The sequence below is a fragment of the Falco rusticolus genome, chromosome 20, assembly GCF_015220075.1.
Source record: "Falco rusticolus isolate bFalRus1 chromosome 20, bFalRus1.pri, whole genome shotgun sequence".
NCBI classification, from domain to species: domain Eukaryota; kingdom Metazoa; phylum Chordata; class Aves; order Falconiformes; family Falconidae; genus Falco; species Falco rusticolus.
In genome coordinates this window covers 4,785,604-4,811,098 of record NC_051206.1, presented here as the reverse complement: position 1 = coordinate 4,811,098, position 25,495 = coordinate 4,785,604, and the positions used below count along the sequence as shown (strand labels likewise).

Below are 25,495 nucleotides of genomic sequence, written 5' to 3'. Positions count from 1 at the left end.
TGTAGGAGGATATTAAAAGTTACAGGAAATGAGGTAACTTTGCAATTCCATTAAACTTCATAATGCTACAATAGTTGAGTTGCAGGTGTTTTGGGGACTGGACAGCTAATTTCTTTTTTGATTTTGAAGTTGTCATTTAAGTGGTGTCACATGTTCAGTTATTGTTGGCATATTTAAGCTTGAAGTAGAATAAAAGTTTTTTGACGTGATACTTTGTTAAATGCAATCTTTGGGAATTGTTTGAAAATTGAATCCATTTTACATAAGGATTTCTGATATGCTTAACGATAGGCGAGTTTTGGTCCTTTGCGTTGAAAATGTTGTCTTAGTTTTTTGCATTTTCAGGATGGCACCCCTTCCTGTAACGTCTTCCACACTTTTGTCAGTAGCAGAAAGGTGGGCATTAGGCTGGTAAAACGACAGGGACCGCTGCTTTGTGCCTGGCACTCTGAGGGAGCAAGGAGCATGTGTTCCTTGTGCTTCTCCGGGCGAACGTGGTGGGAAGGAGGCAGCGGGGCGAGCGGTCATGTGTGGGGGGTGGCAGCCTGCTTTGTGGAGTTGGAGAAGCAGTTCTTGCAAGACCAGGTTTTAGACCAACCCAATAGTTTTGCCTAGATCCTGTGATCTTCTGTAGGTGGAAATTCTGCCTAAATCTCATCTGTTAGGTGGTTTCAGAGCACAAAAACTTTCGTGTGTACAGTGGCTATGTAAATTCCTCTCGTTTTCTTGGTCTTCCCCATCTGAACTTGAGAGTGACATGTTTTTGACCAAACATCCTCTAAGCCAGACTATGATTTCAGAGACCAAAATCACTTTACTAATCACAACAGGTGGGACCCTTGTTGTATTAAATAACATTTACTAGTCGTTTGAATTACAGTTTAGGTCTCCACCTTCTTTCAATTTTAGGTTTTGTCTTCTTCCAGCAGCACCACCCAGCTTTCACTATCTTCGAAGACAGATCAGTGCTTTATTATACTTGAGTTTGTGAGCTGACATTCTATCTGTGTTCAAACCAGGTATCTACAAACAGCATATGCTTTAATAAATCCTAATTCTTCAAAAATCCTTAAGTATGTGCAAGATGAGGGGAACTGAGAGTAATTATTATTTTAATTGCATCAATAAAGATTACCTCCTGACGTTGGCAGGGGGAAGATACTGATTCTAAGAGTGAGTTAGGTAGCTGACTGTTTAAAAGAAAACGAATTAGTATAGTAACAGTAATACCGAGGTTCTTCGCTAATGTCAGAGTTCATCAAGAAACTGTGGCAGGGGAGGAAAGACACTTGGGGGCAGGGGCGTACTTGGAGTCGTGTGGTGTTCTAAGTAGTTTGCACTAATGCAAAGGTGTGGGTTTGCGTGTTTGTTTTTTTAAGATTAGAGCTCTGCTAGGCTCAGTGCTCCGATGTGCTTTGTGCTCTAGTCCTCTACAGAGAAGATGGATAAAATGGGGGAGGAGAAGGTGAGCAGAGGGAAGCCAAGTATAGAGTTGGGAACAGAAGCTGCAGTGGAACACCAGTAGTCTCCAATCCCTTCCGTAACAGCTGTGTTACAGGTATGCTTAGCTGTGCTATAAATAAAGGGTACAATAAATAGGGGGTGTGTGTATTTTTCAGGACTAAGGAAGGGGGAAGATTTGTTTAATTTTAACCACACCTTTTCCTGAATTCTCCAGTGGTCACGCCTCATGGCTTCATTGTGAAGGTAGTTACAGTACAGGGCATGGAAGCAATGTGGATTAAAAATGGTGAAACCTGCATTCCAGTGGTTAGGGTTTTGGTATTTGTGGGTGTCAGAAGACATGTGGCGAGGACGCTTTTATTGAAGTGTACTTTTCTAAGAATTAAGGCTTATTAAAACATGTGCTGTCTGTAGACACCTGTTTTCATGCCAGTTTGGCTAGAAAAAGTTGGACCCTCAATGTATGGTCAGATGACTCTGTAATACCAGAAGAGGATGGTAGGAGGGGAGCTGGGGCTTTTTGCAAAGTGATAATCTGGTTCTCAAATAATCAAACCTTGTGAAGGAAGGAAAGCAATTTAATTTGCCCATCAAGAACAAAGAAGCCATATCTTATTACAGCAATTTTATAATTGAAGTAGAAAAGCAATTTCCTTTTAGGAATGCAAGATGCCCTTGTATTTTTGAGTACTGCCTCTATTTCTGATGTACGTGAGTGCAGCAGGGCACTAGGCGTGGACTGGGGACTATGGATGTGTGAGGGAATGTGGCATGTAAATAACGAGAATGCCACCCTGCTGCTGTGTTCAATGGGGACCGTAATTCTGTTCAGAAATACTCTTGACAGCAGCCTCTACTTGCAGTATAATTTCTAAGTGGCTGTTCATTAAGTCACGATGCAGTGAACTTCTAACCATAACATACGTTATGTCTCTGCAAACATAATTAATCATGAATAATTTTACAATGAATGTCAAAGGCAGTTAACATGATAGTCCTATTTATTATAAAGGGTGGCCATTACATTATATGGTGTATGGTATCTGGGATGATAACAACTTAAATGCATGCAATAAAATGTTTGAAGGATATCTTGATTTATAACGTCTTGTCCTAGCATCCCTTGCTATGTATATATTAATCATACATTTTATAACATCTCACTTAAGGTGAGTGCCATATCCAGAGTCTCATTTTGTCATGCTAACATTATTTGTAGTTGATGCTTAGTTGTATGTGTTAACGTGACAGAGCGGTAACCAGTGTAGATCAAATCCATCCAGAAAAGGGCTATGTACTATGACTAGCAGAAAGCTAGGGTTTTGTTAAGATACTGGGATCTGGCTGGGATGGCTGTGGTGGGGGGTGTGACGAGGAGTGTGTCACTGTTCCTCAGACAGCGAAGCAAGGCTGACAAGTAGCTAAATTATAAAAACAAACCCAAAAGCCCATGGTGTTGCACTGGCTTGAGCCAAGGGACCGTTGTTCCCTGTGGCTTCTGCCAGCACTGGTGATGGCTGTGCATGCGAAGATAAGCACGGATGATACTTATATTCTTGCCACCTCCCTTGTCAGTTTGCGATGTATCGGTGATAGCTACTGAGAGGCTTCCTGATTGCTCTGTTGCTGACAGGGTATTTCCATTAAGTGGGATCTAAGGTTATGGGCACATCTGTATGGGGAGGATTAATTGAGTTCTTATCTGGTGCGTCTCAGTAAAGGGTATTACAAATCAAGAGAGTACATTGGCATGGTAAATGGAACAGGACACGTAGCTTTGTTGCCAGTGATCCAGCATTCAAGGTACAACCACTTACGGAATGTAGCAATGGAGTTACCTGCGTTTCAGAGGGAATTGCCAGTGTATACACATACACAGGGAGGGTCTGTATCTTCCGTCTTGCAAAAAGCAGAATAATATATATTGCTTTTGCAGTGTGAAGGACAAAGATGTCCTCGTCCTGGAGTATTGTACATCTGTTCAGACAAATAAATAAGGCATTTTAGTGAAATACCTTTAATCACATTTTAGGTAGAATGTACTTGGCCTTCTTTGGGGCATAGTTCAGACTAGTATGAGAAAGCAGGATGATGTTCTTGAATTGTTTCAGTGTTGTCAGTAAACTTCACTTCTGGTCCTATTCCTGTAGCTTTTGCGGGTTTTCTGGAAAAAGGTGGCCAGTACATAGTTCTCCAGCATAAACTCCCATACAGCGCTCACTGTAAAACCAGTGAGGCATCCCAAAGCACTCATTTCAGAACATCTTGTTTTATCACTGAAATTAATGTGCCACTCGTACAGTAATCTAAGATGTCAGTAAAAGACTCTTTATTCATAAATAACTGATATGCAGTAGTTTACGTCTGTACATTTATCTTCAAAAGGCTACAGCCATACAGTTTTTGCAAACTCTACATAAAACATCCAAACTGTCCATTATTACTTTTTCAGTACAATATAACACAGCTGTTTGGCATTACCAAATATATATATGTATATATATTTATATATGTACATGTGCTGAAAAAAAGAAGCCAGTGCAGCCTTTTCCAAGGAGTCTTTCCCAAGTATTTTACTGTACAACATTCAGAATTTACATTGATAGAACAAGGCACAGAAAGTGTGGTATGAAGCCAAGGCCATGCTTTTTATTTAATTATTTTTCTGTCTCTCTTCCCTACTCCTTCAGCTTCATACTAAAGAAAGCATTCAAACCTCTGCTCTTTTTTCAGTTCTAAACACACTGAAACCATGGGGAGGGAAGAATGCTCAGCCAAATGAGCAAGAACCAACATTTTCAGAACCTATTCACTGCGAAAATAAAGGAGCAGAAGAGAAAATAGGTCTCTCTAGAGGAATACTTGTGGTTTTCTCTTTTTTAAAAAATAATAATTTATTTTGTATTTGATTAGGTTGAAGTTCCCCCTCCCCTTTTCACCAAGAGGCTGGTCAAAATGTTGAAAATGCAATGGAAATCAAGTTAGCTCCAGTCCTGCGTAACACTTTAAGTCTCACCAGACTGACCAGCAACACATTTTACTTCATCCAAATTAACAGAAGGTGTACACGTAATGTTTTTGTACCCATGTATAAACAGAGATCAGCAGAGTCACAGTGGGCATGAATTTGATTAGAAGACGGGAGGAGGCAGCAACATCTCCCGAGTCACAAATTCTCTGAAGTCAGTTTGCTGTTCCCAAATATATATCAGAAGCATGTATATGCCACATCCCCGATGAGGCACATATATCTATCTGTGTGTGTGTGTGCATGTGTGTGTGTGTACTGCTTACTGATGCATCAGGGAACTTTGTGAGGTTCTGTAATGGTATCCGGGTTCTAGGCCAAAAGTGGAAAGAATACAGAAGTCTACAGCTTAATTAAAAAAATAAAAAAATTCCTCCCTCCCTCTCCAACTTCAGTGCATAAATGGGGAAAAACTGAAGGAGTTGCTTGAAAAGATACCATCACCGTAAGGTTAATATTCCAGATCTCAGTACGGGAAATACTAGGTCTTACTGGTTTTTTAAGCTGCAAAAACAAAGCTTCCGTCAGTTCTAAGGGAGTATTCGTTAGGAAACGTTCTTGTTTTCTATAGCAAATACACTTGCTGTTAGATCTGCCTTCCCCCTCCTGCTGTATCAGAAATAAACTTTAACCAGGCTTGGTGCAGAACACCCTTAACTTCATGTTGTGCTACACATTTCCTTTTGGGATTAGACAATAAGATTTATATACAGAGACCAGATAACACAGGGGTTTAACATCTTCTTAAATCTGCAGAAGTACATCCTTAACCAAGGTTATCACACCGGGGGCAGACAAACTAAGCAGCTGCTGACAAAACCACGGCTCTACAGTAGGTGAGTGTCTAATCTCATTAGATTACAGTACACCACATTACAGATCAGGGATGGGTCATCTAATCTCCCTATCCCTTAGCTAAATGTTCACAAGTGACTTCAGCTCTAGTTACCCTGTGACAGCAAGGCAAGGAGGCTACCCATTGAGTCCTGGCTCACCTGGATTCCCTTGGAAAGCACAAACCAGTTATTCAATACAACTGAACAGCTTATTTAAAAGCAGCTTTTGCAATAGCTTGAAAATTACAATACACCCCTAACCCACCCAAGCCCCAGACAAGAAACACTAGTAGAATCTGTACTATTCACCTCTAATACAAAAAATATAGTGGCAAATTCCTAGACATTTATTTTATTTTTGGACAGAACAGTGAACATGGACACCGACAGATTTTTCTTTTACTTGCAGCAATGAGTAGAACATCTGTTCAGTTTTCTGCATTGCGGACACTGTTACTATCAAATGATTTCATAAGTGATTCTTTAATCTTAGAGTGATTTATTTATTTTTGTCCATTTTGGAAAGGAGATTTTTGCTACCATTTATGCTAGTATTGGCAATGAGAGAAAAGAGCTAGACTTTACTAGAAAATGATTAATGATCTTCTGCCAGCATATTGAGTTTTGTTTGTTGCTACAGGTATTGTGTGTTATATACCTAGTATTTTAAGTTACTGTCTTTGCTCAGGAATCCTTTATGTTTTAAGTAATTTCAAGTAGACAGCCATTATATAGCAAAGAAAGGATGTATGTGCCATTTTACATGCTGCTGCGGAAGAACCGCCAGCCTCTTCTGAGGCAGGAATAGTGTCAAGGGAGTATTTTACCAAGGCATGTACCACAAACGAACAACTGATAGAAAACATTCTTCACCGGGTTTAATGTGAAAAAGGTTCTTGGTGAATAATGTTAACTAGCTCTACTGCTGTGTAACAAGTGGGAGAACTTCCCAGGTACCATTCAAATCAGTAAAAGAAAGGATAGACAAATCTTCACATCATTCACAGTTGTTAAGGACTTGGAAATAGTTTCTGGTTTTCCACTCAGTTAATTACCATACAAGAAATAATGCAGCCCTTTGCTTAAATCTATGTTTTACAGGCAGAAACACACTGGAGAAAAAAAAAATAAAAATCAAACCATGACCAGAAGTCCACAGCAGTTGCTCACTTGTTGTAGCTGCACTATATACATCAACTATATTTTTTGTAGTGAAAAATTGTATCTGGAATTGACCAGTTACTGCATGTTTTAAAACCCTCATATAGCACTATCTTTCAAGTGGAAAAAAAAAGAATAGACCTTTAGTATGATGTTAATACCATGGAGTCCTATGACAAGATCCCTGTTCTAGTGATTTATGCTGAGTAAGCTTCTCTCTTAACCTACTGAGAGCAAGCTGTGCACAGGCCCACAGAGGAAGAGACCAGCTGTTGCCAGAGATAAAAATAATAACAAAAATAATTCCCTATATTTTAAAAAAATTGTGTCAATATCTTTTCATCTATTACAAAAAGCCCAATAAAATTTTTGTGGGAGTACATCTTGGGTTTATGGGACTTGCACTGGTAAATGAAGTTTGAATTTAAATCTACAGAGCAGGGTTCCTTTCCTTGTGGCTTAAAGGATTTTAATGTAAACTAGTAAGACTGCAAAAGCAGTGTTGTAAAAGCTGTAAATTAGCTTTATGATGCTGCAGTCTGGCAGAGCTGTGAAGCACACCATTTTGGTGACAAAATTGTAAGTCATTTTTAAAACACAACTATTAGTCTTAAATGACTCACAGCACAGAAAATATCTGGGAAAGTGCTTAGGAAGATGAAAATATACTAGAGCAGGTTCTTTGGTGATGTAAAATCAAAATGGCTATTTCACCATATCAGACTCGGGGCAGCTAGATGGAATCTTAAGTGTGTAACATTACATTTCTCTTCCTTTTACTTTCTAGTTTTTGAAGAGATTTTAAAAATTATTTTTTGAAAGACAAAATTTATAAAAGAGAGGAAAGGAATAGATTTTTAATTTCTGGCCTCTAATCCTTCTTCAGATGCTCCGACATCTGTGTTTTGGATCAAATCGTAGATAAATGTATAGAAATTTGCAAAAAATAGATGGTAAAAATGTGTTTCTGGAATTTTAAGATTCCTAATAATGATCAATATTATCTATTTATATAGCATTTGCATACAAATTGTAAATTATTCTGAGGGAATACCGTCTTGCAAACCATAGCTACAACATCCTGGGGGGGGGAGCTGGCAAAAGTCAACTGCTTTCCTCTGTAGAAAATAGGAAGCAAACATTTAACATCTTTTACTTTTATTGTTTAGCTGTTTGTTGATATTAACAAAATCCATGTGGCTGCCTCATTTGTATGGTAGCAGATGCATTTACCTAAAAAACATTTTAATTTGTCCAACTCTAAAACCAGGACTGTGCATAATAAAGGGAGGAGAACTGGCATAAGCCTCTGTCAGTAGAAGTGCCAAGTACTATTGATATCCTCCCACGATGCTAATGTGAAACAACAGAAAGGGAGCACCTGAAACAGGCACGTCTGTACCCGACACGTCAGGTAATCAACAGGTGCAGTGGGGGAAAGGGAAAAGAAAAAACCCTGTAGCCTATTTTTCCACTCAGAAGTCTAACTTCATTTCTTATTGTCCAGCTTCTGCCTACCGATATTCATCGTTATCACAGAGAACAAATTATTTCCTTTTATGATTTTTTTTTCTTAATGATTTTTGACATCATCTCTGTCATCTCAGTTTTTTTTCAGCTACACATTTTTTCCTCACAGGTTTTATTTTCTGGCTGTTCGGTATGTATCAGCTCGAGTACTTTGCGTAGTGAAGTCCGTTAATGCATTCTCAGTTGTTCTGCACTCTCTCACAGGTGTTTCTTGTGGCTTTATGCTACAGCAAGATCTTAACTGATATTAATTGATATGTCTCTGATTTGATACTGAGTGTGGGAACAGCAAGAAATTGAGGAAGTGGAGGAACTGCGTGATTTAGCCCGTATTCCTGTTGAAAAGCCAGTTATTGGTCACTCCATCTCCAAAAAGACACGGAACTAGAGGTGGTAGAATAACAGCAAGGATGTTCAAAGATTAGGATGGGCTCACCAGGGCTTTTCAGCCCAGACAGAGTGTGAGCAGAGATGAAAGGTGAGAGAAGCCTGTAAAGGCGTGTGTAATACAGACAAGGAGATTCCGTAGCAGTTCCTCAGCGTTACTTCTTATAGGGAACCGGGGGAGCCCGGGCAATTGTCAGGCAGCACGTGTTAAACAAAAGGAAAGCTTGGGAAGGAAAGGCTGTTTGAAAAACGCAAAAGATGGTTGTGGCACTTGTGTCTCCCAGACATTGCCCATGAAGGCCAAGCGTTTCAGTGGGTTCCAAAGGGATCAGTCAGTTTTTGAAGGACGGTATCAGCGGATCTTAGCTACAGTGGTCAAGGTGCAGCCCCCTGGCGAGGAGGTCCTTTGGGACAGGGCACATTTCTTACGCGGTTTCCCCGAACGTTCAGCCCTGGTCGCCAGTAGATGCCACACACGGTGGCATTCCTGTATGACTCGGCTGTGCAGCCAGGTGAGCTCACATCAGCAATCAGGCTCGTTTGGTTACTGTTTCAAACCCCGTTCCAGTGGGAGAGAGGTAAGTAAGCAGCATTGTGGCATTTCTAGCCCACTTTTCAATACAAGAGTGTCAAAAAAGTAACAGGTTAGAAAAAGTCAGAGTTCTTGATTCAGATTCAGAAAAGTAAGACCAGTAATGAAGAAGCTGCTTTAGCAAAAGTGAAGAAAACTCAGGAAACAAGACCAGAAGGGAAACAACAATACTCCATTGAGCAATGTAAAATTAATATCTTACCTCTGGCCCAAAATTGAACAGCGTCTTTTCTGGCATTGTAAGGAACTTTTGCCAGTAGGTTAGCTCAGAGCCCAGACTTCATTGGATTCTGGGGTGCAGCCCAGGTACCTTCAGCCCGAGGACCCTGGCAGATGCACCTTGGGGGAAGTCAGCCCAGACAGCTGCTGGCTTCACCGACCATTCCGAGTTGGGTGTCACTGTACACAGGGGTTTTTCAAAGCTACCCAAGTCTTGCTAGTAACCACTGTGTGTTTCCTGAGAAAAAGCTGTAAGTTCTGAGCTCCACAGAGCAGCTCTTCTTGACCCTGTATGCTGTGTGTAGCTCACATGTATGTAGAAAACAAGAGGAGAAAATACATACAGCTCTTCAAATGACACGGCTGTGGTGCAGCACCTGCAGGGTCATGCCTGCCCTCCGTTGTGGTGGCTAACCCAAGCTAGTTTGGAAATTAAACTGCGTCTGAGAAGCTGAGAACAAATTAACTGCTGGAGAGTGACTGTAGCTGGTTTCCCAGACAACAACAGCTCACTAAATCTCCACTGCTTTTCTGTGGATGCCATTCCTTATTTATTTTTTTTTTTTTAATTCATGACATTTTGCCCAATGAAGAACAGGTTTCTGAGGAGGAGGACTGTAAGTCACTGGAAATATAATTCAAACACAGATAGAACCATGTGCTGCTGAAAACAGTGACAGCTTGCTGCCAAATAACCTGGTATTTTTGTCTCAGTCTTAAATATGCTTGCAGCCTTTATGATTTCCCATTGCAAACAGGAACTCGCATGTCAGGCTGCATGAAATACTAAAGTGCAGAAAATATTTGGGGAAGTCTTAAGTATTTATAAAAGTCTTAAGACTATTCCAGCCTGCTGAGCTGGGAAAGCAATGAAATTTGCAATTTCAGATCAGCAAGAACAAGCAGTCTTACATCAAGAGCTGTTTGTCATATTTTCCGAACTGGAATCCTGGGTGAATAAATAGTTTCAGGTTATTATAGATTTGCACACCAAGTACCTACCCTCAGCCAAAATGGGGTAATCCCGCCCCACCCCCAAATGCTTGTTTTCAATTTCTTGCTTTTCCATGAAGTTCCCAAACTCTTGTGTTCCTGCTTTGTACTGATTGTATTCCTATCACAAAAACTGATAGCCTAGGCACAGAGCTAACGAGCACCTTGGCTAATTTTAAAGAATATATGAGTAAAAACATTGGTTAAATTTGGCTCAGTACTAGTTCCACTAGGACACTCACAGTGACAGCTCTTTTTTTGGTTCAGTTGAAGTAATAAATTATTTTTGTGTGAAATGGATAAAAAATGAGGATTCTCTAGCTAGGTTCTGGGTTTGGTGGTGAATGCAATATGTTTGTAACTAAACCAAACGTAACATAGCCAGCTTTGTATCTTGTGAAGTTTCCAAATTGTACGATGAAATCAGGCCAATTTTTGGCAATACCATGTGGGGGTTATTGTTTCAATCTGAAACAAAACCAAAATTAAGCAGTGCTGATTGACTTCACCTTTACTTTTTAGATTAGCCATAGAACATGGAATAATAAAAAAATGTGTAAGCTTGCTAAAACAGGGCTGGCAATTTCCTGTGGTTTATTTGGTTATTTAAATCCACCCCCAAAGCAACATTTTTTGACCAAGTGAAAGTTTGCAGACCAAGTTAGAAAATTTATCTCTCACACACACTAATTTCACAGAGAAGGGTTCTGTTGTTTTGTTAACAGAATAGGCAGGAAAGCTCTGCAGCAAATGTACGTTCACTAAGTGATTAAATTTTTAAAAGAAATGTTTGGAATACACATGGATACCAATATAAATAGTTACGAGATCTAATTCCTCAAACATCTGAACAGGATAAGGCCAGATTTTCAGTTTTCCTGTAGAAAATGACAAAATGATGCTATGAAATGACATGTTAAAGCTACTCTTCAGGTGTGGTAAGTTAGAGATACAGGACAAAGGGGACTAACAGCCCCAAGATGACAATCCTTTAAACGAGGTTTAACCTCTAGTGGTTCTAAATATTCAATATCCTATTTGTTGATTTTCAGTAGGCATTACATTATCATTACAGTCTCCTAAATCCTTTACGTCATAATATTTACCTCCTATGGCTCTGTATCTCACTCCTTCCTGTCCCAGGAATGATAGCTGTGTAGTTGTGGTTTTGACATTAAAACGTGAATTTTAAATGAGAGAGGACAGGGAGAAGCTTGTGTTTCCCTTATTAGGTATAACAAGATGGTTTTTAATAGGGCTGCTTCTGCTCCTCCAACTGAAAACTGCATTGTGGAAATGAGTGTCTGCTTCCACACTCACGGTGCAGAAACCCTTATTTCCTCCCTGCCAAAGAGAATCTCTGGTGTAATAGTCAAAGCTGGCCATCAGTTCTTGAATGCAAAAAGGTGACTAAAGTCCATTTTGTCTGCTGTAGTTGAAGTCAGGCTCCTCAATCTCAGTTTCTGTTATGTCTGAGATTTTGGAGTGTGTCCTTCCTATTTCTTCCAGGGCACAGGCTAGGGAGTCAAGGTCGCCGTCATGCTGATGTCGGGCTTCCCAGAGGTCCAGAATGACGGCAGACGGGCTGCTTTGTGTAGCAAAATAGGAGAGATTCCTGGAAGGAGGGGAGAAAAAGGTGAAACAAAAAAGCTGAGGAACAGTATCTACTGTAGCTACCTTGGATGTGAAAGTGCCCTCTGTTGTGCCTCGCACTACAGATGTGTTTTAAAAAACAAAAAACCTTCAGCAAGACCTAGATGAGATGAGTTGAGGGAACCCTCAAGGGGACACACGGTGGTGCATCTATTCTTCACATGTCACTTGTTCAGTTTAGCAGGAGGAGTGAACAAGGACTTGAGTATTCTGCTTTAGATAAAAGCTGGCCAGCAGTACCATCCTGTGTGATTTAGAAAGCAAGTCAGTTTTAGAAAGCAAGTCAGTTTTGGAAAGCATCATTAGTAAACTCTAGCAAGTATTTGGCAGGGAGAGGAATTATATAACTTTAATTCACGCTTGTGATTATGTGAAGATATGACATCTTTTAATTTTAAAATTTATATTTTATTAGCATGTAAATTCTAGGACTTTGCAGGGGTGATATTTGCAAAGGATTTGGTAAACCAAAGTGTTCATCTTAAACAGATTACCCTATAATTCCTGGTATTTATGGGCTTTGGACATAATCATCCAAATAAATACATTAACTTCACATTCACAAGCATAAACATTATTTATAGCACATGCATTATGTATAGATACTTACACATAAATATGGGAAGAAACAGATAAGCCTGTAGCACAGAAAAGGGAATTTGGACTTGAATGCCATTGTTTGGTTTTTTAAACCAACTCCAAGATAATTAAATATTTGCTACTGACCATTTTTGGACTGTTACTCATCAGTAAAAAACAGGCAGATACCACTTTTTTCCTCCAGCTTTGCTAATTACCCTTCCTCAGTACATTAACCTCTATTGGCGACAGAAAGTTAGCACCCCGTGAGGAGTTTGCGCTCGCGTGTATGTGCAGGACAACTCCAGCTCTCAAGTTCCTTGTGGCGCTGACATGGATAGCTTCAGTGCACTGGAAGAAGTTTGCTGTCTGTCCTGAGGAGCCAGGCTGTTGCTCTGTGAAGTAACACCTTGCCTTCGACAGAACTTTGGAATAGATGGGGGAAATAGGATGACACTAATGGATTACGCTGCACAGCAGCTACGTGCCAGTCTGTGAGGTCATGTATTTATGCTTTACCGTCTGGTTTTATAACTACATTTTGGGTTGTTTAAATGGCTCAGCTATCTATAAATTTGATTTTATACAAACAGATATTGCAAAGACCCTACCAGGTGTCTCCAACACAGACTCAAAAGGTAAAGGGCCATCACAGCTGTGGTCTTGCACCGGTCAGTGTAATCGCCTTAGCACGCTGCCCCGCAGTTCCCTGAGAAAGGGAAATCTCCAGCTTCCTCGACACGTGAGGAACAGAAACCAGAGACTGAAGTGCCTGACAATAGGTAGTAAACGCTGCTAAGTAAAGCAGAATTTTCTGACTCTTTCACTGCTGCAAGGCTATAAATTATTTTTCCTTTGGTTCGGGTGTGGTTTATTGAGATACCCTTGCATAGCAACAAGTCATTTTGCTTGACTTAAGTATTCCTCTACCCTCTTGGGAACATATTTGTGGCGATAGTGACAATTAGAAAATATAGAAAATATTTCTGTGAGTGAACTGCCTCCACCAATTTAATTTTGCGAAGCGGAAAGAGCAAAATAAGTAGTAAATTGGTTTTTACAGCATCTTTCAGTTTTAATAATCATAATATTATTACTCCTAAACATTAGAGCATGACTTTGTTTTTTTAAATATGCCTTTTCCTTAAAAAAAATAATGTGCAAAATATGCAATTCTTTTTGGAATACAAAATACATAGGTAGAAGCCCAAGCAACAGGCTATATGATTTTTTTTTTGAGAGAACATGCAACTCCTAAGTCCTTTAAACCACTGCTTTCATAGTACACAGCAGTGCCAAAATCCTTCTGCAGTCTTGTACTTTACCATGACCCCACTCTAGCTGGTGTTCAAAGAAAAGGTCCAGCCCAGAAGAAATAAAGCAACCTTAGCGGCAGGCATCAGGTGGGACAGGGCACACGTGTTTGTCCCAAGGAGAAAGCAGTTCCTGTTTTCAGCAGCTAGTTGTAAATAAAATAACGTATGAACTGCAGTTTATCCTTGAGAGTAAGTATGTTAATTACTATGCATACATCTTTAATACCAGCAAACAAACAAACAAAAAACCTGTAACGGCAACAAATTATTCCCCTTGCATATGTAAATATTCACCTTTCAAAGTGCCTTCCATTACCTGTTAATGCTGTTTTTCTGTGCTAACATCTGCCAGTCTTTGCCTTTGGCGTTGGGCGTGTCAAATGTTGCACAGATTCGTTGTCTAATAGAGTAGGGGATTTTGAATGCTTTCGGACCCATCTGTGCAGGGAAGTTGCTGTCATCATGTGCAAAGAACGCAATGGTTTCTCGTTCATTCTACACGGAATAGAAAAGCAAAGAGTCAGTCGGGGCATCAGGCTTTTTGCCTGCCCGTGTCTGCAGGCGGCTCTTGCGGGCACCGTGGCAGAGCAACACCAGGAGTCCTGCCGTATGCACCTGCGCAGGAACAGGGAACGGAGGTTTCTGCACAGCCTCTTTGGAATGAGAAGAGCTGTGCGGGCAGACAGTTCTGTACTCTTTTTGCTGCCTTGTTATGCAGGGACCTACCTGCAGCGAGCCTGTCTACATACACCTATTGGTCTATCAAGTCTGCTTCTGGAGGAAGAAAGAATCAAACCTGAGATTCCAGCTATAGTTTGTAGAATTGATTGACAACAGACAATTAAATAGCTAAGAGGTATTTTTCTGATTTGTGAAGGAACTGCTAGAACATCACAAGCACTTCCATATAAAAACATTTTAAATAGTGTCATTTTCCTTCTCCAAGTTTCCCCTTTTTGTTAATTTGTGTTACAGATGAAGTCCAATAGAGACTAGATCAAATGCCGCAAAAGCATATGGGTTCCTAAATTTTTAATTGCTTAAGCCTAAAATATGGACACATAAATCTTTCATTCATGACTTTTTTAAAAACACCTAAATTCTATAATTGTCTCGGTACTTCCATATTAAGAAATCTCTTTGGAATCCAGGTTCTTCTGTAGATCTGGCCTATTCTCCTCCTATGAAATTATACCGGTCTTGTGTAGTAGTCACATTTCCATGCATTATTCGTTCCAGTGCAATGCAACATAAATATTAAACAACGATGCTATAGTCTCTTCATATAACATTTATGACACATCCCAAAAGTCATCTGCGCAAAGTAGTAGCAGTGCTCTAGACATATCGCATGGTCTGACTTTTAAAATTAAATATGCAGAACAGTAGTAGATTTCCATACCCTGCACATGTGAGATAAGCTACTGCTACCTGGTTAGTTCAGGGAACTGTACAGCACTGAGCAATTCAAGTATTCAGTTGTTATTTTTATATTTATTTTACAGCCAAATTATCCTCACTCTTCAATCACTTTTTGAGATAGGCATGAGAAAGCCTTCTGTACTAGCAAATCCATTTTAAGACAGAATGGTAACATGCTCTGGGGACTTGTGGACAGATAGGTCCCTTTAAAAATATGGGGGGGGGGGGGGGGGGGGGGAAGGCAGCTGCAACATTGCATTGAGAGAGAGATATAGATGGAATGACAGACATTTTTTATGAAGTAACAATAAAGAACCAGAAAAAAAGCTTGGCCATACTCTGAGGATATTTTTATACATAATGGTGTTTGTGGTTTTCTTACTCAGTTGCTGCGTGCTCTGCATAGTGCATTTAGCAATGGGCATATATCTTTAATCCAGAAGTATTAATCTGGATCAGTCAACAAAGATGCTCAATAATCTAAAAAGAGCTGCTGAAGCTTTCATTGCTGGCTGTAGGACACATCCCCAGCTTGCTTGACTCTGCTTTCTTTCGCCTGTGCGCAAGGCTGCAGTCCTTGCAAGACTGTGCGTGTCAGAAATGCTCCGATGGGTGAATCGCCCAGCCCAGCAGCACACTGGCCGCAGGCAAGCCCTCTGTCCGCATCTCAGCGCTCTGCAAACCATTAAAAAATGTTTTGCAAGAAAACTATTACCACCAGCTCAAATATAAATTATTTTTAGTGTTGTAGAATATCTGTGCTTTGATTTCTGCTGGAAATGAAATGTGTAAGGCTTTATATACTTGTTACGGTTTTGAACAGGCCATAAGAAACTACATAGAGATAGAAAGGCTAAAAATGGGGAGGGATCACGTCTCGTAGTACTTGTACTCAATTACTTCATGTAACTCCTACTACTTAACAGCAACTTAACAAAGCAAAAAGGAGAGAGAAAAGTTTACCTCTAGGATGGATGTCTGGATCTGCAGGATTTGCTCGTGGCCCTTGACTTGTCGGACACAGATCTTGCAGGACAGCTGCGTGGTCGCAGGGGTGTAGCGCTCCAGTGAGAAGGCACAGTGCAGTGGCTTCTGGCCGCTGCACCACACGCGGGAGAAGGGGACTTCCTGAGAGAGGAGAGTGTCCCACAGGAACGGGCAAGCAGGCGTGAGAGAGAGAGAAGTTGTGACAATCACAAAATAAGAAAAAAAACTCCATGTTTTTTCTCTAATTGACTTTTTACTAACATCTCTGCAAACTCAAAGCAGGACAAACCAATAAATGACAATTCAATTGATAAACACTGAGATGTTACATTTACTGAAAACTTAGATTTCATTCGGTTACACGAATGACAAGAGACTCTCATCATTAATGAAACTTAAGAAGGATGCACTTTGCTCACTCCTCCTAGGCAGGGACTAGAACTCTAATCTGTGTCTCCTTGCCATCAGCCTGTAACTACAGAATCCCAAAAATCCAGAACTTCCCATCAGAAACTGTACGCCCCCTGTAAGCTCATGCAGCCGGAGCTCGACAGCCTTTCTTCTGTATCAATGTTCCATCCATACTGAAACACACCCTGTAGTGGTTTTTATATATTTATATATAAATATTTTTTTTAAAATATATATATATTTTTATATAAATATATAAATAATTTACCACTGCATGTCACTGGGCAGTCCCAGTTTTACTTCTTACTTACTTATTAGTTTCATCCTGTTATATTCTGTGACTACTTTCAGTGACTCCTCTACTTCAGCCAGAGGCAGTTTATGGGATGAATGCCCTCATCAAATGCTATATAGACAACTGCAGCAATTAATCATCAGAGATTTCTGCTTTGGTTGCTTTGAGTTCCTAAAAATGTATGGAATAGACAGGAGAAGTACATAGGCGCAGCTAACTTCTGTCCTACGATTACTTTGTAAATACCAAACTTCTCTTACTGGTCTCCTCTCCTTACTGCTTTCAGAAAAATTCTTTTTTCTCTTTTTATTTCCAAACTGTCATCAGCTAAAAACCCACTGTGGTGTTCCATATTGTAACCATGAAGGCATGTAAATAATAAAAAACATTAAACCAAAAAAGTTCTCTATTAATTTCAAAATATTGGAAAATAGTGTAGAATTGGCAACCTAGTAATATTTCATTTTATTACATCTTAGCATTCCTCCACATGATTATGGGACAGCATTAAACAGCTTCAATGAGCAATTTTTCTAACATGAGAAGAACTAGTTTAAAGATTTTTACGTTATTTTTTCTAGAGGATTATGAATTTTCAGATTGCTCTCTCCTTTTTTAATGCACTATTTTTAAATTTTAGAATTGATTTGAACAGCATGTGAAGCTGATTCTTCAAACAAAACGCACTAATTACTATATGCAGATTTAATCTGGGCATGCATACTGCTTCCATTTTTCAGAGCTTTATAAAGGGTTAATAAATGACACAGACAAGGACATAAAAAGCGCTACCTGTAGGCATCTGTAATTCCTTCACTATTTAACACTGGCAGTTATAACTGAGTGACCTACCAACTAGTCACCTGTCATAATTAGCTGTTTAGATCAAGTAAACCATGCATGTAGCTCTCATGACCGGTTTATATACGGAAGCTCACCCAAGAGCTTACAGCTCAGAGAACATGCATGTCTTCATTCTTGCCTTCTACAAGCAACTTGTATTGCACCTGGGCTGTGACCTGTTCTTTGTCCCTGAAGAAACTCGGCATGCCCCGGCCATCTGACAATATACAGCTTCAAAGATCAGCCTCATGCTACGGTTCAGTCTTGACTTTTTATTATTTATTTTTTTTTAACTAGGGAGAATATAGTCGTACTCGTAGCTGATGCGCAGTTTATGGTTTCTTAGGAGAGTCTCAGACTATCGGTAATGTTGCACTAAGTGATAATGATAAACTCTGCATTTAGATCCTGAGGTGGTAGCAGTAGCAAGGTACCAACACTGATAAAGAAAACATTAGCAAAATATTAGAAGTAGAGGAAGTGTAATTAGATTTTTCCAGAGTAATCATCTCTGCTTTCAGTCACAGTGCAAGAATCACTCAGCTGAAAATTATATGAAACATAATACAGGGGGCAAAGCATGGCGGCACGATGAGTGCCTAAAGTATTCCAGAAATGCTTTCAGTTTTATTCTCCCTTTATAATTAAGTCCTAGGGAATGTAAATCACCTCATAGCTACAGACAGACACGGGATCCTCCAAGAGACACAAGGTGCTAGGAGGACAGCTGCTTTTAACCCCCAAAGGTGCCCGTCTGGCTTAACATGCTTGTCGCAGCCTCCTCCTGCCCAACACCCAACCAGTTTTTAAGGGTTCCCCCCGGTTACTTGTGAACATGGTGGGAAGGATGCCAAGCACTCAGCATCTGCTCCTGCAGGACGGCCAGGACAAACAAAGGCACTTGGCGTAGTCTGGAGAAATTCTGACTTCCACCCACCATTTACTGCTTTTATGCCACAGTTTTACATGACGATTTATTCATCTATCTGTTCAAGCCTTGAAGCAGGATCTTTACTTATCCCACCCATTAACATGGAGCTTTCTTCATCATACTATCTGAGAGTGGTTTGATTTGGTGGACCAAATAGACAGTTACGGAATAGGCTCTTCAGTTGTTTGTGACAACCAGAAGCGCCAGCTTCTTTGTAAAGCATGGTATGTAGGAGACAAAGCAAGTACAACACTGGAGGAAGCTGCACATGAAAAACTACTGTTTTATACATAAAGAGGCTGGAACCAAATCCGAGCTGTCAATACAGCTGGGACATTTCACTGGGAGGGAAATACAAAGCCAGTGGAAGTTGTTCTGCAGTTTCTTTTAGAAACAATTATTATATTTCTCAGCTGTCCAAGTCATGCAAACTATACTCAATTATAAGATGTAAATACTTACTTGGCTTCAGTATCAGCACTGTGTGGGACATTTCTGTCAGCAGAGGTTTTGTACATACTTCTTTTTAACCCTGAGTGGCTGCTGGGAGGTGGTGTGCCTGCTACGATCAAAGCCTTCAGCAGGGCTGCCATGCTGCGCCTGCCTACAGCATGCGCGGCACTTGAGCATTCTTCTGTGGGTTATGGCTCCCTCATCTGACTTTTTATTTTTTGTTTTTATCTTGCAGCAATAAATTTAATAGCTGCTTTGGACTGCGCCACTTGCATTAGATTCAGTAAAGTGAGGTCCTTGCAACATGTGAAGATTAATAGAGAAATTTGCATTGGCTATCGTGTCTTGTTTTAACAGCACCCTGCAGTTCAGTTTTGACTGGAAAATCTAGACTATTACTTGCCAACAGAGAACAAAAATACCTGAGTTTAATAAACCACAAGCAATATATTTATTCACAGAAGTTGTACACAGCATTAAGAAAAGTGCTGAACTGCACACCGAGTATTTCAAGGCCTCTGAGTCAGTCTCGGAACTTTGCACGCACCAGAGTCATAACCAGCAAACGAGGTAATTCCCCCAAGAAATAACAGCTTCGCAAAAATTATCAGGCAGAAGTAATCTTCCCTGAATCCTTAACTACAAAGAAACATGGAGGCTAGAGTAGCAAAACCTTTCTTTGGTTATCAGCAAAGTTGTTTGCAGACAGCACGGTAAGTATTCTTTCCTGCGGGCCGTTTCCCTGTTTGATCATGCCATGGTGTTATTCGGGTTCTCAGGGGCTGTTCCTCCTTGGCTACTTGCAACGCCTTCCTGCAGCAGTCGTGGCAAGCGCTATGGACAGGAATTTCTACTGCGTCTGATATAGGGGAGTGAAAGTGTTCATCTCTGAACCGTTTCCTATTCTGTCGCTAGATCTGTTGAAAGAAGTTGCCTGGCTGCAAGAAAAGCATGGGGGATTTTTCACCAAAGCAGTCACCATGGCGAGAAAAGTTTGGTTAAAACTTCGCTGGTTTTTCCTCTGGTATGCTGGACATTTAACTAATTCTGCACAGGGGGCCTGCAGAAGGTGTTTTGTCTGCCTTCTAAAGAAGTCAGAAGAGATTGACATAAGATACTGCTACGTATTTTTAGTTCAAATCCATGTAATGTTTATTATGAAAGCAGTTTTCAGAAAACGGAGGCTTTCTAAATAGAGCTTTGAGGTTGAATTTTATACTATCATGCAGATTTATTCTCCAGGATTGGACAAGGGATCAAGAGACAGTAAATTAATCAAAGTATGGAGCTGTGTTAATAATAGGGTGTGAGGCAAAATTCCATTTGTTCTATAAGAGAAAACTCCCATGATATTTTTTTTTTTTTTTACTGCTTAGGAAGGTACTGGTTTTAATACAGTAGTGGGGCATCCCACTGATCGGTTTGTCTTCTAAAATGAAGTTAAGGGAGTAGAATAAACAAAGCACTTAAAATCAAGCTGTTCTTCATATGAAGCTGAAAATGATGTGGTTTCCATAATTTCTTAAACTGTAGCATAAATTATCCTTACATTCTTAATGATACAATTATTTATCTGGATATAGATCAGGGTTTTAAGTTTCAGAGCCTGTTACACTCATGTTTTGGAGAACACAGCAACACATTTAAAACATCTTTTTTGTCGAAATCCTGAATACTAGATCACTGTCTGTCTCTATGCTTCTATGAAAGGGAAGATTATATAGTCAAATTAAGTTCCATATTTTAAAAACCAGCCCAGTCTAAGTACCAGCACATTGCTTATAATTTCCAGAAACCCATATGCTTAGGAATTCTTTTGTTTGATTTTTACTTTCCTGTTTTCAACAGCCTCTTTAATTAATATAGTACAGAAAAAAAAATTTGCTCCTCCTCAGTTCTAATTTTTAGTATATACATGCTGTAATTTGAACTCATGACATTTAAATGATTACATTTAAATGTCATTTTCAGCCATACGTTCACAGTTATACTGAAATCAGAACGACAAAAATCTTAAAAAACACCTTAATGGGTGATAAATTTTAACTGGAATATAGACCTTCCCTTGGAGGAAATTGAAATGGGGGAAAGTACAAGCTTGCATTTTTGTAAAATGAAAAATTCAAAGCATCCTGTTATATTTGAAATCTGTGTTTGTCAAAATCAGAAGGCAACGCTTTTCTGTTGCATACTCAAGAGAGTAAACCCACACCTTTCAAAAATAAAAGGGGCCGTTGTCTTATTTGGGTTATGCCTATACCAGTGAAAATTTTTACTTCCTCTGAATTCAAATTTAAACGGATAAAATTAAAAAGTACCTGACATGCAGTAAATGGTTTGATTCTCCAAAGGAAAGGAGGGATATCAAGGACAGATATCTGAAGACTGAAGGTGTTCCCTTTGAAATGCAAAAGTTTTGGTTCCTCCAGTAATTGTCCTCCTTGGAGCCTTTCATCCGAAACCACTTCCTGCAATGGCAGAGGAGGAAAGGATTTTTTCAGTATTAGGAACAAATAATATATCTAAAGGAAATTCATCTTCACGAGAGGTGCCTAGTTCACCTACAGCATATCGGGACACAGCAGTGGAGTCTTTCTCTTGTGGGCCAGATGGTGGGCGTTGGCATTTATATTTCACCTCTGGAGTGAAAAGGTTGGTTAGGTGCCATCAGCTCTTACTGCCCGGGGTGTTGTGACAGTGGATGTTCTTTGGGCCACCTCGGTTCCGATACTCACAAGAACTTCGGACCAGAAGGAAACTTTACGGGACTGGCAACACAGGAGTGGCTGTCCTCACGTTTTGGGGTTTTGGGTCAAAGCCAGCAGGTTTTTTCTTGAAAGTTACTCATGTTTGAATATGACTTTTTTTATTGTCCCACAGGATCACTGTTACAAAGAACTCTACCAGAAGTTCATTACCCCGAGTCCTCTCTAACATCAGCACGGAGGGGGAAGCCTACGTCAGCCCATTTCCAGGTAAAGCTATTTCCCTCCAAAGGGAAAATGGAAACCGGTTAAACTGTGACATCATTGTAATTTAGCCCCTTGTCCGTTCTGGACAGAACAAAACTACCCTTGGTATATTAATTAAGCTTTTGAATAAAAAGCTCCTACAGGTTGTGTCTAGTAATCCTTAAACACTTGACGTACAAAGCTCAGTGAGATATTTGCTTAATGGACTAAAAGGAAGATAGACAACATGAGGCATGCTTGGTGAATAGTCTGCACAGTTACAGATCGAGACGACAACAGTTTTGGTGAGAAAACAGTCTCAGGGTTTAAACAGCGCTAGGAACACCACACCAAGGGTACACGTCAGACAAAATGTTTCAGATTCTCCTCTCTTGGACCTTTCAGAATTACCGGACAAGACCCTGAGCAATCTTGGAAGGGCTGACTGAGCAAGTATTTACACTACAGCCCTCTAGAGTTCTGTTCCAACCTTAATTTTTATGTAATTCTGTGAATTTAAAACATCATAGTAAAAAAATCACCCTTGCCTCTATTTACACAATATTTATCCCTGTACTGTTACAGTAAAAACACTAGTGAGGAAGGAAAGCTTGCAGACGTCTTTAAAAATCAGCTAGCAAGCAGTCTTTCAAAATTACCTTTAGTCCACATAATTTATATAAAATCTGTGTATATCAAAGAGGTTTAGTGCTTCTCAGTAGCAAAGTTATTGTTAGAAGAGCTACAGGAATCATTGTGACCTTCTGAAAATATGACTGCTAGAGCTTTCTGAAACTGCAACAATGGATTTCTATTATAACCCAATTTACAGGCGTTCAGTTTGTGTTAACTCCCGATGGCTGGGTTTATATGGAAGAAGGAATAACAAGGGAGACTTTTGTTTTTTATTTTCAACTGCAAAGGGAGTAGCTTATTTCGTATCTTTTCTCAAAATTCCCTGAATGTGTTGAATTCTTTTTTCTTAAATGTACCATAGTTCTATAAATACTGCTCTACCTTTAATAATGCATATGGTCCTCAATTCCACAAACATCAGCAGGACTACAGCAAAATACAAAGGACTTAGTTCTCTAACGTTTTTTGAGAGCCAAGAGATAGTTTCCCAGCACACTAGGAATTACAAAAAGGGCAAAGTCACCTATTGGAAGAGTAAGGAAAGTTTTTACACAGAGACAAAGTGAAATATGAAGGAATTTTGTATCTTGTATCAGACTGTACTGTAAAGGATTAACAGTGTCAAACAGAACTTGGTAAGCCCAACTCCAATACTTTATCCAAAACCATCTGTATTTTCCATGTTTACCATGTAATATTTACATTAGCATGAAGATGATGCAGCACACTTTAAGGGAAGTATAATTTCATAAATATACAGTTGTCTCATTATATACAAACACCCTGTTCTAATTTCTGTGAATGTGGAAATCTGGTAATTATGCTTCTAAGGATTTTCTACAGACTCATCCAGGAAAATACTGGTAGCCCACAAACTGTGTAAATGTTATAAGGGGTATAATTACAAAGCTATTGTAAGACTTCAACAATCCTTTTGGTGGCTTTGCTTTTATTAGAAGCACACAGACATTAGTGTGTACTTCATTAAGATTCATGTTTTATTCTGTTCGATAGGAATAGGAAGCAAAAATTCATCTGTAGCAACTGTCTTCATTTCCATTCCCAAAGGAAAATAATTTTGTTAAAGTGTCTGAGAATCAGCTAATTTTAATCACCACTTTGGGATTGTTTTGTGGTTTTGTTGTTGTTGTTGTTTTTTTAAAGGGGAAATGCACAATTATAATTTAATTTTTGTTTAAAAAGATGGCGAGGCAATCTTCCGTCTTGCTCAAATTGCAAACAGGAGAGGAAATCCTGAACTGACTAATGGCAATGTAAGGGTAACGAGCGTGATAAATACTGTACACCAAATGATAATGACTTACGTTTTCTGCCTGTAGCAGAGCAGCACTCAGTTCCAGATGCAAGCAAGCTCTGCCTGTGCCACGGAGCAGCCAAGGCACCGAGCCCAGCCTAGCATCTTTGCTTGTCAGCTGTAGCTTTGTGCTGCATGAGTTTTGGTTAGGCTAGAATGTGGGCGGAGTGGGTTTCCATCTGACAGTCTGGCTGTCCTAAAGCTCTTGCAGTGTAAACCCACAAGTGAAACAATGGGACTTGGAGCAAGTCACGCAGCAGCAAGATAACAAAAATGCATTCTCATCTGCGTGAGTTCCAGACTGCTGCTGTTGCCCAGGGACTATCCCCAGGAATAAAGGCATGTCAGTGTTCTATGGAAAAATAGATGAAACCATTTACCTGAAATGCACAAGGTGTGTTATCCATACAATATACTCTCAGATTGTAATCCAGAGAATTGCAAGACAGGCAGCCAAAAACCGCTACTTTCAGCTGTCGAACGGCACAGTCAGAGATCGGTTCTCCAATAAGAGCATAAGTTCCAAAGCTGTTTAAGAGAATGTGACAGGCATAAGGATCCAACAGGCAGTAGCAAGAAGTAGTTTCCTCTTCCACAGACATCACTTCCTGCAAAATGAAATTCAGGTTTAAAAAAAAAAAAAAATCAATAGGCCTTGACAATAGGAGTCATGACATTATTTGTTTAATTTTATCCAGCTGGTATGTGAAGTATTTCTGAGAGCCAGTCTGCACACTCTTTACTCATGCTGACCTCAGGGAAGGGGAGAAGGTAGACTACCTATGGGAGTGACTGCTCCCAATTTAGCCCTGAGTCAGCAGTAGGACTTGGGGCAATATATTTTGCAGAATTCAATATGTACAGCATCTAATAATAATGATGATGCGTAAGCAATTTTAGCATGTTTTTTCAAGCGCTCTTGACTTTCTAGCCAATTTTCTTTCCCAATGTCAAGTTAAGAAATTACCTTGAAGACTAAAGTCAATAAGCAAACCTTGAACAATAGTTGGTATTTGACTTCCTTTCAGAACATTCATTACAGTTGCATCTACCTTCATCAAAATCTACCTACCCCCTCTTCTGCCTTTCATGCTTAGTTCTGCATTACAGCATCATTAGATGAGGTCTTTGAGCAGTCTACAGCCTGGTGTTACCTCCTCATTAATTCAAGGGTGTTTGTAACCAACATTGATGGAGCTAAGGATTGAGTACATCTAAAGTAGGAGAACTAAGCTGAACTTCAATTGGTTTAAATGAGAGCAACAAACAACGTAGTGGTTTAGGGGAGGAAAAGGATAGCATGAGTTATGGTATCCATGAATATTTTAACAACTGTTTTTTCCCCTCACAATGCAATGAACCAAATAATTCCATCAGCAGCAGCGCAATAAACTCTGATTGACTATGGATTTGTGTCTAGTTACTGGGTTCGGCGGTTCTAATAACAGGTACAGCGAACACTTTACAGTTGGGAAATTCAGCACCTTTCCATC

At 39.7% G+C, this 25,495-nt stretch overlaps 1 protein-coding gene across 2 annotated transcripts in view; it reads right to left on the bottom strand.

The window, feature by feature from the left end:
• Positions 1-3,771: 3,771 nt before the first annotated feature.
• Positions 3,772-25,495, bottom strand: part of UNC5D (unc-5 netrin receptor D) — a 168,422-nt gene continuing 146,698 nt past the window's right edge. For both annotated transcript variants that reach the window (XM_037371789.1, XM_037371790.1), the window contains exons 12-16: positions 24,383-24,610; positions 21,419-21,568; positions 16,144-16,308; positions 14,075-14,253; positions 3,772-11,825 (exon numbers count right to left, since the gene is read on the bottom strand). In XM_037371789.1, coding sequence (XP_037227686.1) covers positions 11,621-11,825; positions 14,075-14,253; positions 16,144-16,308; positions 21,419-21,568; positions 24,383-24,610 — 927 coding nt within the window. In that variant the 3' untranslated portion in view covers positions 3,772-11,620. The remainder of the gene's footprint in view (positions 11,826-14,074; positions 14,254-16,143; positions 16,309-21,418; positions 21,569-24,382; positions 24,611-25,495) is intronic.